The 13,236-nt window shown below is 38.1% G+C and overlaps 1 protein-coding gene across 9 annotated transcripts in view; it reads left to right on the top strand.

The window, feature by feature from the left end:
• Positions 1-13,236, top strand: part of ZNF385B (zinc finger protein 385B) — a 148,880-nt gene that overhangs the window by 100,027 nt on the left and 35,617 nt on the right. Inside the window, exon 1 of one of the 9 annotated variants that reach the window (XM_063162252.1) lies at positions 11,220-11,344. The exons of the other annotated variants lie outside the window; for them this stretch is intronic. Coding sequence (XP_063018322.1) covers positions 11,336-11,344 — 9 coding nt within the window. The 5' untranslated portion in view covers positions 11,220-11,335. Of the gene's footprint in view, positions 1-11,219; positions 11,345-13,236 lie in introns of those variants that run through there. 9 annotated transcript variants of the gene reach the window in all.

Here is a 13,236-nt window from a genome sequence, read left to right as displayed (position 1 = left end):
ATTCATCTTGCAATGGCAAGATCACTTCACGATCACTGTCTCCATCTCCTGATGTAAGGGTTGTGTACTCCCCAAAAAGAGAAATCTCAAAACTCCAGTATATTCTGCCTTGTTCTGAAATGAGAGCAGTACTACACAGCTCACATTTAGTTGAAGTAGTACAGCCAGGGACCTGTCAATCTGCACAAATACATTATCAGCAGCTTCTCAGATTCTATCATCATAGAAAATAATCAGCAATTCATATGCTTCTTTCTGAGTTTGTTATGGCCTCAGGGGTAATCAAAGATTAGAGCATCTCTTGTAGCTTTCACATTAGTGAAACATTTTGCATCTAACTAGCCCATGATTAGTTTCTAAATGCTAGTTCATACCCTTCATGTTTTAGAGGACACATGGGTTGATGTGGCCTAGTTATTGCTTCAGTGTCTTATTTCTCTTCGAGTAGCTTTATGCTGATTCTTTGTATTAGAGTTTTCTCAGTCCCCTTGCAAAGTGGACCAGAGATATTTTACATCTGCCAGTGAAGGTGAGCCAGCTGGAATGTGCTACAGGAAGGGAAGAGGAGCTGACTAGTAACTCAGTCAGAAATTTCTGACTCTTCTCCAACATTAGCCCTGCCTGGACTACGTATCCCTGGCCTACCCCCAAGACAACTACAGGGAGGAACTAATTTTCTCTTTCCTCTTCTGCATTTTCAATTATTACTCACATTTTTATTTGCTGCCTATCTCTTTCTCATTTGAAGGGCTCAGTAATCACCAAGGCAGAAGCTGAGTTCAGCAGATAAGAGCACAGGGCACCCGTATCACCAGCTTCACTCGCCCCTCTGTGCCAAGTGCCTCTCCTGCCTTTCTGGCAGGACACTGTGGCTTGGGAGCTTTCTCTTTCCTTAACAGGGTCTGAATTCAGCCACTTAACACCCTGCAGCAGTGCCAAAGTACGCTTTGCAGCACAGGATTGTATATGGCAGGAGCAGATTACAAATGCAGCCAACTGGATGTTGCCAACCCGTTATCTACCATCCTTTTTATCCAAGCACTCTGTCCCTGTGCTCTGAGTTCCCCTTTTCTATTTTTTTGGAGTGCTGAAGGGAAATGACCTTTTCTGGTCCTCTCCATCTGACTCCAGAGAGGAGGTAAAATTTTTTAAGAGCCATACTTTACATTCATTACCCGCACAGAAAGGAAATTTAAGCAATTCACTTAGGAGTGGTGTTCTGCAGGGTAGCTGGACATTTTTCTTGAGGATTTTTGTTGGTTAGGGTTTTTTTTTAATTAAGAAATGATAATGTTTTTCTTAAAAATCTCTTATGCCCTTTATAATAATGCAGGCACACAGGGACTTCAGGTTTGCCTTGTATTCCTCTTTTGAAAACATAAAAATGTTCCTATTTCACTTCTAGTTGTTACGGATATAAAAGTTCACATTTTTCAATTCATAGCCAGAATCATCCAATTCACAACATGAAAAGTCATCCTATTGCCATTTATTAAGGAAATAAAAAAGTAATAGGTATTTTCTGAGATACAGGTGAGGAAAGCTGAAGTTCAGGGATCACATAATCAAGCCCAGATTCTGTCAGCACAGACCTCTGTTCTGTGGCTAAAAAGACCTCTGGTCTTTGCTATCTATTGCCCAAGTACCTGGCTACAGAGGCCCTTTACTCTCCATGTGATCATTTTCCCAATTTTTTGTAGTCCCTTTTCTTTGTATCCTTAGATTTTTTACCAAGCCAGGAATCCCTCTTTGTCTTTCTAGAGCTTTGAAGTAAAGCAGCAGAGAGCTCTTTCAGCTGTAGTAGGAGTTTTTGGAAAAAATCTTCTCAGCCTCTGGAAGCCCTGAAAAATGTTTACTGAAGGCGGTATATTTTTCTCACAAAATTCCTGAGTCTTTTACTGAAATTTTAAAAAACCTCTGAGCTTGAAGAAAACACCTGGTAAGGTACACTGAGTTAGATATGGGGGAAAAGCTGCCAAAAACAGGGGATTGTCAGTTGAATTTGACAGATTTTTCAGTTTCTGGTATTTTAACAGAAAGGTGCAGGTTCCCTAGTTCCTGTCAGGAATCTCTCAAAGAGCAGCTCTGTGAAATTGGTGAGCCTAAATAAGCACTTTTCTGTCTCTTCTTCTAGAATATCATACATATAATTACAAGGGGGGGGGGGGGGAGTGTTTATTAAAGGAAAACAGTTAGGCATTAAGGGAGAATCTTCTCAAACATTAATTATTTTATAGATTTCCCTATTGCTTTTGTGCTTTTCAAAGAGGAATTAGATGGATGAGCGTCCTTCTCTCAGTGTCCAGATCAGCAGCCAGACAGGGAGCCCTGTCTCCAAGGATAAAGTGCACTGACAGGCACTGGTGAAGAACAGAAGTCACCAGGTGCAGCCTGTCCCTACCCCTATGCAGGAGTCTGGCATCCACCAGGTGGATTTTGAAAAATGGTTTCTAAATTGCTGCATTGCATCCATTATTGCATGCAAAAGTAATTAGGTCATCCTAATTTAAAGTACAGTTTCTGTGTGCAAATCCTACAATTTGCTGAGTCCTCCATAAAATCTGGTCTTTGGATCAGTGTTTTATGTCTTTCTTAACAGAAAACTTGGAGTTACTCTTTGTTACATTTCAGCAATATTTATTTCTTTTACTAGTCAACACAGGAAGCTCAGAAGCCTTTATCTGCATTGAATTGCTTTCTTCTCAAGTTAGCAGTATGTTCCTGATGCAAGAAAGCTTTTTAAAGAGACAGGGTGGTTAATCATAGATATTTTAGGTATTAGATAACTGAAGGATGTTTTGCAAATAGACTGTGTTAAAACATCTCCCTTCAAAGCAAGCAGTCACAGAATTGTAGTTTAGGGAAAGTAACATGTGTTTTACCACTCTGCTTACAAAGATTTTGCTAGTTCCTAATACAAACCTGAGTTCTATAAGTTCTAAGCAAAATTCTAGAGCAGCTTTAGAGAAAAGTAATTCTCCATATGTCTGATGAAGTGGCTGCTTTTGCGGCATCCTGGCTGTACATGGTCAGCTTTCCTGCTGTGCCTGAGACCTTTGTCACATTGTTCTGTGCAAAACTGAGAATTGCTGCAATAGTTATTAGTTAATATATTAAAAATGTAGCTGAAATGCAACTCTTGTCATACTCATTCCTTCGGAATGTGGGTGTACTTGTAGTCTTTTCATGTAAATACAGTGAATTTCGTGACAATCTGAAGGTAATGGCAGTTTAAAGCTGCACTGTCAAACTTTGCTTTCCTCTGCATGCCTGGAAACCAGCAGCGCCCAGGTTTGGAGCACTGACCAGCTCACTTCAAGTAACAGAGCAAGGCTGATTTGAGTAGCTGTGCCTTTCAGACCAGTCTTCTCTATATTCAGTCTGTCCATTTTCACCATGAGCTTCAGCTGCTTCCCCAGGTTACCACGAGGGAAAGAGCATCTCATTTCTTGCCTGTGTATTCGTTAGACAAGACAGGTTTCTACCTGCTTTGTTTCTCGTTTACTTAAATTTAAAGAAAAAAAATCCCCACCAAACATAAAGAAAAAACCCAAACCAACAGACTTTGATACTGCATTAATTTTCAGAGCAGGCTTAATTATAGGAATCCTTTAAAGATTCACATCTAAATACAGTGCTTTTTTAATCAAAAGCATTTTGAAGTTTTTTATGCTGCGTATGTTGCTGATAAAAACCCAAAACAAAAGCAAGAAAAACAAATCCAAATCAGAAATTTCATTATTCATTTTTAAGTGAAAAGGGCCTTATTTCTTATATATGGTGAAAAGCAGAAGACAGCTGTGAAAATAGTTAGGCAATTCTTGGTTCTGATTTGCTTCTCACTTATATTTATCCATTTTATACATTCATATTAGCTATATATACATAAATTCAATCCTCTTATTAGTGTTTTTTTCAGTATGTGAAAAGTAATGATATTAATTCATTTCAGAAGACTAAATTTCTTGTGTCTTTATTCTCTCCTGTTCACAGAATTAATCAAAAGCTTTGAGTTTGTCCTTAACCTCTCAGCATAGTTCAGAACTGTAGTGGAAATTGAAGTGTACCTAGTGCAAGACCATTCATCTTTGTGTTTTGGTGTTCTGGAGCAGCCTGGGAGCAGGAAAACTCATCAAAACTTAGAGCAGACTTTTAAGTAGAAAAGGGTCACAGCTAAGGACTATCTCAAAGATGAAAGGAAAAATCAGGAATCTTGTTTGCCCCATGTGGTATCTAAGCTCCTTCTCTGAGTACAGAAAATTCTTGTACGGATTCAATTCTTAGGCTTGATTCTTTTGGGAAGATTTTGCTGGAAGGTACATTTTCATGTTATTTGCCTATTTATATTATTTTACTGCCAGTTAGTAATAGGTATTGTAACAAGAGTAGTTTTGCTCTCAGAGTATGTTATTGGTTTGCTTTTCAGCCAGTCTCAAACTACAATGTGCTTTTATTTTTTGCTGGATCTGAAGGCAAGACAGTAATTTTTTTTTGTTTAGCTGAACACAGCTGAGTGCTCTGAAAAACAGCAACTTTAATAATAAATAGCAGTTATATAACACCTATCAGAGGAATTTAACATGTTATTTAGACCTTTCAGCTTTTTTTGTGGGGTTACAAATATTTTTATCCGCATTTTACAAATGAGTGATATAAGACTCAGATGAAATGACTCATGTACAGTTAAACCTATGAGCCAGCATAGCCACAGAGGGAAAGAAAACTGTCTTAGTCCTTGAGCTGAATCACTGGATTTGGACTTTACTCTTTTTCTCAGGCTTGGTCTGTCACGGTCCCAGCAGTTCATTTTACAGATACGAACAAAGTATTGCACAATGGTAGAGTAGGAATCTGCGTGGATTGAAAAAGAAGCTGCCCAATACATAAAGTTAGTTCAGTTTCATGTAACAAAAAGCACTGAGCCACAGATACTTACTTATTCTCCATTTGTTTGGTGGGGAGTTCTCTTTTATCCTAAAATATTCTCAGCACCTTTCTGTTTCTTTATTTCACCCATAAAAATGTCTCATCTTGTCTGGAGCAGAAAATTTGACAATTTTTACCATAAAGGTTAAATCTATTTTTGGTGTTCTCATAACAAACTCAATCCTTTAATGTATTTATATATTTATAGTCTTGCTTGAGAATAAGCCTAGAGAAGAAGCAGAGACCAGATTTAGAATTTTTTTTCTCTTTTTTTTTTTTTTTTTTTTTTGTGGTGGCTTATAAATTTTTTTCTTTGAGTCAAGCACTTCTATAGGAATCAAATATTACATTTTCATAATGTTTTATAAAAATATTTCTAAAACAGCAATAGCAGTGGTGTTTAATTTTCAGAAAATTCTCAAAATTTAAGACTATCCTGATTATGATTTTCTAACTCAGAAATTGTTTTTACCTTGCAATAAATATACAAGCATGAAGGGAAGGAAGGGCAGAGGAAATATTCACAGCACTGAAAAAAATAATAGTAAAAAAAAGTTCAAAAGTGTTTTCTCAGTTACCTTTTCACCTCTGTGCTTAATCATATCACATTACATGGAAAGGAGAGAGGTAGGAAGAGATGAGAGTTTATTTGTATTTGATTTTTTTTATATCAATTACTTGATTTAGGCGAGAGTAGTGCAAAGACATAGGAGGCCAGAAAAGAAGAAGGTTAGAAAATCTTTGGGTTTGTTTCAATTGTTCCTTTTGCTTATGTTAGTTTAACCCATGATCTCAGAACTGGATTAGGAGGAAGAAAATTCTACAGAGAATACTGGGATTCATCAGTAGCCTGCTGATCTTGGTGTGACAATGGTTTGTAAATTCCTACGTGCAACCTTACTGACAGCAGTCACTGCTTCAGCATAAGGCTCCCAGTGTGCTGCTGTTTTAGCCCTCTACGAGTGGGTCAGAAAAGCTCCTAAGAGAGAGAAGGATGTTTGATGGTGAAATTGCTTGTGCTACCACACAGGAGGGATAAATGTGCATGCCAGTAAAGATTTAGGGCTCTGCTTCCCAAGTTGAAGCTGAGGAAAGATGATGAGTGCATTTCTTGTTAAAACAGAAAGGATGTAATTAGGTAGCTAAAGAGAAAGTATATTTGAACATGAGTTCTGAGTTTCAGTACCTGGGCTTCAATGGAATACTGAAAATCTGCAAAGGCGTTGAAGAAAGGCTAGCAAATGATCAGGGTTTTTACTGTGAGCAGCTTAAGGAGTTTGGTTTATCAAAGGGAAGGTTAAGAGCTGGCATGATTGCAGTGTATGAGTGCCTGCACTATTCAGAAGGTATTTGAGTGACCTTTAACAGAGAAACATAACTAGATTGAGGGGCTTATAATAACTATGGAAGCAAGTATTGCTTCCAGAGTCATGTAAATTAACTTGTTTGGAAATTTTTAAATCAAGCTGTTGAGATCGGGTTTTTTCCTAAAATTTAGGCTCTGGTTGACCACAAATTATTGGACTTTGTAATAGGAAGGGCTGAACCTTCTCAGTGAATGAAATTATGTCATAAATTTTTCAGGAAATCAGCTGTAATGGTTCCCTCTGGCCTAACCCAAATCTGTAAAACACTTCAGAAGTCCCTTTCAATGTTCTGTGTGATTGTGAATACAGGCACACAAAGAGAATCAGCCTCTTTTTCATTTTTCCATGCAAACTTTACTTTAAAGGGGGAGCATGCAAGAGGATAGCATACCCAGGGGCTCTGCATTATACCATAGGACTGAATATAAAAATGCAGGGAGAGAAATTTAGCTGCTTATGAGGTGGAGATGGAAAATTGGTCTCTGAAGTCCAGGCCTATAGCCCTGCAACTCTGTTAACAGAAATAATGTGGAATTTACAAAACCAAAATTAGCTGAGCCTTAATCTAAAAGGAGAATGAGGGAGCTGAATTTATTAGTATTTCTAATACTTCTTTTAAGATATAAAAGTTGTTTCCAGCTCTGTGTGTCCTTTTAGTTGTCTTGTACTAAAATTGAAGTAGAAGTGTAAACACCAAAAGTGTATCTTTCCTTTTTTTATTTCCAGTACTCACTCTTATTTCAGCAACTCTTTGTGGATAGCTGTAGCATCTGATGTTAACAAGTGAATTACAGCAAGACTTTTGGGTTTTTTAAACATGCTTCCTGCTGATTACACTGACTAGTAGTATTGTGTGTATGTCCCAGCTATCACAGCCACTGTTTTCCTCAGGGAGGTCGGAGCTTGCTGCCAAATTGAGGGGACAGATAAACACAGTGAGAAGTCACATTTGTAGAGATTGGCCTTCAGAGAACAATGTTGTTGTTGTATTTTAGGAATCATGTGTAAGGGAAGGGAGATGCTAGTCCCTGTGGTCTGAATTCTTTCTTAGTGGATGCTTGTTTTGCTGCATTTGGGGAGACATCTACTCAGGAGTTTAAAAAGTAAAATCATGGACTTTCTGTAATCTGAGTGTGGCTATGTTTGATTTCCCTGAGATCCAGATTTCATGCTCTGTGCAAATGTGCTATGTGTAAGTACATTGAGAGCCTCCTTAAAAAAAAGTAATTCAAGCAACCCTCAGCTAGACCACAGGATTGCAGTAAAAATAACCTCAATGTTGTAAGTTAATCATTCTTTTTGTTCAATGAAGTATTTGCACAAGTCTCCAAATCAGCTGCTGAGAATCTGAGTCACCCCTGGTTTGGTTTCTGGCTATTTACATCTGCCTGTTTCTCAAGAACCCCCAATATGTTGTGAAGAGCATAGGGGCAGAGGTGTAGGGAGGAGTGTTTAGAGAGCCACAGGCTCACACTACAGAAATACATCTCTGGAGACACTGTGCTACTCAAGGAGAGCTGATGCACAGGGAATATTGATGGCTTTCCTGCAAGAAAAGGAAGATGTTCACATCACAGAGTGATTTATGTTGGAAAAGACCCTGAAGATCATTGTGTTCAGCTGTTAAGGCAGCACTGCCAAATTCACAAGTGAGCCATATCCCTCAGTGCCACATGTACATGTCTTCTTAATATCTCCAGGGTTGGAGACTCCACCATTTCCCTGGGCAATGTTGCAATGCTTGATAACCCTTTCAGTAATACATTTCTCCTAATATCCAGGCAAAGCCTCCTTTTGTACAACTTGAGGATATTTCCTCTTGTCCTGTTATTTGTTACCTGGGAAAAGGTAGTGACAGTCCCTTGCTACAACCTCCTTGCAGGTAGAGCTCCATCAGTAGAATTGGCACAAGTGTTCCTGATGCAAAATAAACAATGAAATGTGTGACAGAATTTCAGTGACTTGAACACTAAATTATGCCTAGAATTAGTCAAATGAGAAATATGTTCCCTGTTGGAACAAAAGCAGCACAAATGTGGAGAGAACAGATTTTTGCTGGTTTGTGTTGGCCAAGCATGCCAAGCATTACATCACAATGTTAATGTTTCTGATTTTAATGCTGGGCATTTTAAGTATGTGCTTTGCTGAGTATGGGTATTCACTCCTGTCACTCTGTCAGTCATTGTAATATGTACAGTTATGGTAGGGGGCTGTTTATATCTGGCAGAATTTATGATAAGGTTCAGTTTATGATCATTCTCCACAGTGGCAGTGCACTTGGCTTTCATAACAACTGGAGCTCAAACACACAGGGAGTTACAGAACTTAATTTAGATGTTACACTGGTAATTTGTATATGCCAGTGTTTTTTTTTCTGGAGGGAAATACTGGATTATATTATCAGTTTGTTCCACCTGTGGTTCAAACCTTTTATTTATCAGAGTAAACCAACATAGTATGCTGAAGGCCACTCTCTGTGTTTTTCAGAATCTTATTATACCTGCTGGTTAAGTGATACTGAGTTACATCTCTTCTCCCCACTATCAATATTATGTTTACAGAAGCTTGTCTAACAGTTAACTCTATATTTGACCCAAGAACTACATCGTGATAAGAGGTAACTGGACATTCATTGCCAATAACAATTTTTAACCTTACTCATGTTTAAGGTTATGCTCCTGTTACTTACCCCCCCCCCCTCAGGATCATTGCAGTTTATTTCTGAGACTCACAAACTGATGTTTGTTCAGTCTGCTCTATATAAAGAGATCTTCCAAAATAACCAGAACTTTGGTTTCACTAAGCAACTTCTCTCAACATATTTTTTTTCTACTTCTTACTGTGCCTACTTCCATGTCTCTTTGTTCTCTGGTTCCTTTCCCAGGAGGCACCAGAGGAATCTGTGGTACCATGATACACAGCAGGGCAGGGAGAGTTTCTGGTAGCAAGAATGGTAAGAGAATTCAAGGACTAAACTCTTGAATTGACGATGATAAGGTATAACAGCTCATCTAAAACTGGCTTTGTACCTGAGGACAAAAAGGGGGCAAATATGATGCAAGTTTTTTAAACCCATTCTGTGGAGAATGGGGTTTTTTACTGGGCAAATGAATACCTCAATATTGAGGCAAACCTCAATAAGAACAGTGTAATAGAATATCTTATCCTGTAAACTGCCTGTAAAGTGTTGGCATAAATCCTTCTTTACAAGCCTGTTTATAGGGGTCAAAAAATATGTGAATAAGGATGCTTAAATCTACGTAGTCTGAATTACCGACAAGGTTTTTTACAAAACCCCTTGGCAAAGATTTTTTTAAGTTGGCATAAGAAGACTCTTGGATGACAAAAAGTTGCTTGGGAGGTAAGTGACCTGAGGAAATTTGCTATTGGCAAAGTTCTCCAAGGTAGTGAGGACTAAGAAGGACAACAAAAATTATGAAAGACCTTGATGAGACTGACAAGCCAGACAATAGTGGTTGGTAAAGTTACATCTAGATATTACTAAAGTGAGGCACGTGGAAGTAAAAATTCACAAAACTTGACATAGAAAGTAGCGTACTAGGAACTGGCTATCAAGACTTGGGAATGAGGGCTCAGGTTTATTAATAGTAGCTCCTTGAAAACATCAGCTCAGAGTTCAATACGGATCTACCCAGAGTCTTTTATATGGTTCCTGTCCATATCTGCAATATATTTAATTGAATTAGTTGATTTTTTGGTAGAGTTGAGGTGGGCAACAAGAATGTAGAAAGGAATGGAATGATTTCCGTACACAGAATGACTGAGTGGCACAAAGATAACTCAGGATGTGGTATAGATCTTATAAAATTTAATTTTATGAAAGTATATGTAAACAAAATTTCTTGGCACTGAGGACTCTAAGCATTGGAAGTACATGCAAAGAATGCAAACTGGTTTGCATCAGTTTTAGGGGTAACTGTGCAAGACAAAGTCACTGGAATTTATCAAATACACAGAAAACACCTGAGTGTGGAAATTTTTTGGTGGGAAAATATTAAAAAAGCAGTGGGAAATACAATATCTGTGCTGCCCCTGTTCTGTCCTGTCTGTTGCTACACTTGTATTTTCTAGGTGCCTTTAAAGTTCTTGTTGAAATCTAAGTAGGTACAGAGTATTTCTGTCAGAATTCTCTTAATCCTTGCTCACTTCAATAGTTTGAGTGGTTTTAACAAGACTCATTGCAAAAAAGATGGTGTCTTCAACTTTCTTAGAAAGCCATTTTTAAATTTAACTTTCTATTAAACCAATTAAAATAGGAGAACAATACTAACAGGTTGCTAAACCTAGTTATGTCTACCAGAGCACTATTAATTGCTTTGTTAAATCCCCTTGTAGCATAAACAGCATAGTGCAGATTTTTATTTGCATTTGTGGGAGCTGTTAGCTTCTGTTATTATTTTGTTTTATAGGTCTGGTTCTTAAATACTGGTGCTCCCCACAGGGCAAACTATGCTGCGTCATTTCCTAATAAATACCTCGACAAATAATTCTCTCCCTCTTTCCTACTCCCTCCCTGCAGTGAAGAGGATTATTTTGTGTAGGGATCTAAGATCAGTTTACCCTGCAGCATTAATCTTCTAACAGAGAGATACTATTTTATTTTTCCAGCATGCTGTAATCCACCCCGGTTTCTGCCATATCTAAAGTGTATTAATTGTTAATGCTGCACTTCTAGAATTCTAATCGTGACCAGCTTGCACGCAGGGCTCCGGTTTGGGAGGGATCATTGCCCACTCCCCTGGGGATCACAAGTGGTACTTTCTGGAGGCAGCATGAGCTGGATTATTTTCGTGGATTTTAGTTCTTGTGCTGCTGCATCTGTTTGAAGCTGGAGGTTGTGCACAGGCTGCATGGTGTGGTGCTGAAGTGCCTTGCCTTGTGCCAGCGCTGTGGATTGTTATTTGGAGTGCACAGAGGAGTCATTGATCACTGCCTCTTCCCTTTGTACCTGGTTTGAAACGGGACTGCAGACACTTGCGGGTATTTTTGCTGTTTCCTTTCACCGATTTCAGACACTCCAAATGGTTGAGGTACTTTTGAACATTACTCTTTTCTTCTAGATTAACTGATTAACACTTAGTATTTAAGTTGAAATGTAAAAAATCTTCCATTTAAGAAAACTCCAGCCAACTCTTCCCTAATAATACATCAATACCTTAACATGTGTAATAAGTGTAATAATATATATTGATTGTCATATCTATTATAAAGTGGTTGCTCAAAAAGCTTTTAATCTGCATGTGGAATTTTGATATACTATGCAGGGGATTGCCATAAATGGTACAAGTCAGAAAAAGAGGGGGTTTTTTTGTTGTGTTTTAAGCTTTTAGACTTTAAACTCTCGCTGTGTCCTAGAAATAGAAGAAACAGGCAACAAGGGCATTTATTTCAGGGTTTTTTCGATTTTGTCACAATTCATTGTAACAACAATGCATCATTAAATAATTTAGTAGATCATTCCAGATGAAAAGGTTTTATTTTTGTATTGTCACCTGGTACCTCTGTGGCAATGAACTACAGTATTTAGTGGCAGAAGATAAGTATTAAATTACCTGTCTGGAAAATTTATCATTAATGCCATTTACAAAATGATGCATTTGGTTTAAAATGAGTGCAGCAAGAAACATATGTAGCCATTGTCCAAAAAAAAAAAAGTGTTTAATATTAGGTAATATATTTGGGGAATGTCTCAGGCAGATACAATGCAGTATGCTTTTCTTGAATTGTTTTTTGTGTGTGCACATATATGTGCAGAAAATCCTCAACAGTGCAGGCTTCTCTGGAAGCTTAAAATTTGTACTATGGGAAAATTAATGTCTTTATCTCCATGTTTAGAAAGTCTAGAAGCAGGTAATTTCCTGTTCTAATTCTTCAGTGGATCAGTTATTTCAGCTGTTCTCTCATCCTTTTGCAAGTTGGCTTAGTACCAAGTGTGTCTTGTGTATCACCTAGGATTAAACAGCCAGGTGTTGTTTCTTCCAATAGTACTGTAAAGGAAAAAATATCACTGTGGTTGCAAAGCAAGCTTCAGAAAAATCTAACTTTATAAAAACTAAAATTGTTTTCTTCTGAACTGGTTTAGAAACAAAATGGGGAAAGGAGCACTTATTTGTTGTTGTAAACTTCCATTTTTTCCCCTCTCCTCTTCAGAATCTGTTGTTTGCCTTAGATAAGGATGAGGGACCACACATACACAGGTGCTTACGGGATCATTTGGGTTGAAAGGGGTCTCACATGTCATCTGGTTCAACATCATGCTGAGAGTAGATGCAGTTGTGAGACCACACCAAATATTCTGCGTTTCTTTAATTAGAAAATTTGGTTTCAGTATTTTTGCATCAGGAAATGAATTTTAATCTGTATTCATGTCACATCAGGAAGAATGACATGTTAGGACTGAGGCCTCGTTCCAGTAACTGTTCTAAACTCTGTTTTCTGAACGCCCTGTCTCATTACCCAGAGTGGTGTGTGATCCTGAGCATATTCCTGACCAACAGCAGTCCTGATATTTAGCAAAGATGTAATCAGTTCTGAGTTCCTGAAAAGGTTCAGTCAAATTTTGGAGTAATATATTCAGATTTTTCCCTTATCTCACGTTTCTCACAGTGTTAAAATGTTTTCTGAAGCATGCTAACATTCCTGGTACAAACACTCCCTTCATGTTCATCCAAACTTGAGCCTTCCCATGGGCTCTGTCACTCATCAGTTCTGCATGGGAATGCTTGGGGACTGCAACCTCTTTTCCCAGCAAGTGGTATTTGCAACAGAGCCTGCAAAGGACCTCCTTTCACAAAGATATCTCCAGGGGAGAATATTTTTCAAATAAGTGCTAATATTTATCACTCAAAGGGAAACATGTAGAAATGAATGACAGTAACTTGTCAGGGTGCAAAAGTGGCTTCTGTAATATGTCTGTTGGGGC

Source organism: Melospiza melodia, chromosome 8 (genome assembly GCF_035770615.1).
Source record: "Melospiza melodia melodia isolate bMelMel2 chromosome 8, bMelMel2.pri, whole genome shotgun sequence".
Classification (NCBI taxonomy): Eukaryota; Metazoa; Chordata; class Aves; order Passeriformes; family Passerellidae; genus Melospiza; species Melospiza melodia.
Note: the sequence above shows the minus strand (reverse complement) of the source record. Positions and strands in the feature narration are given on the sequence as shown.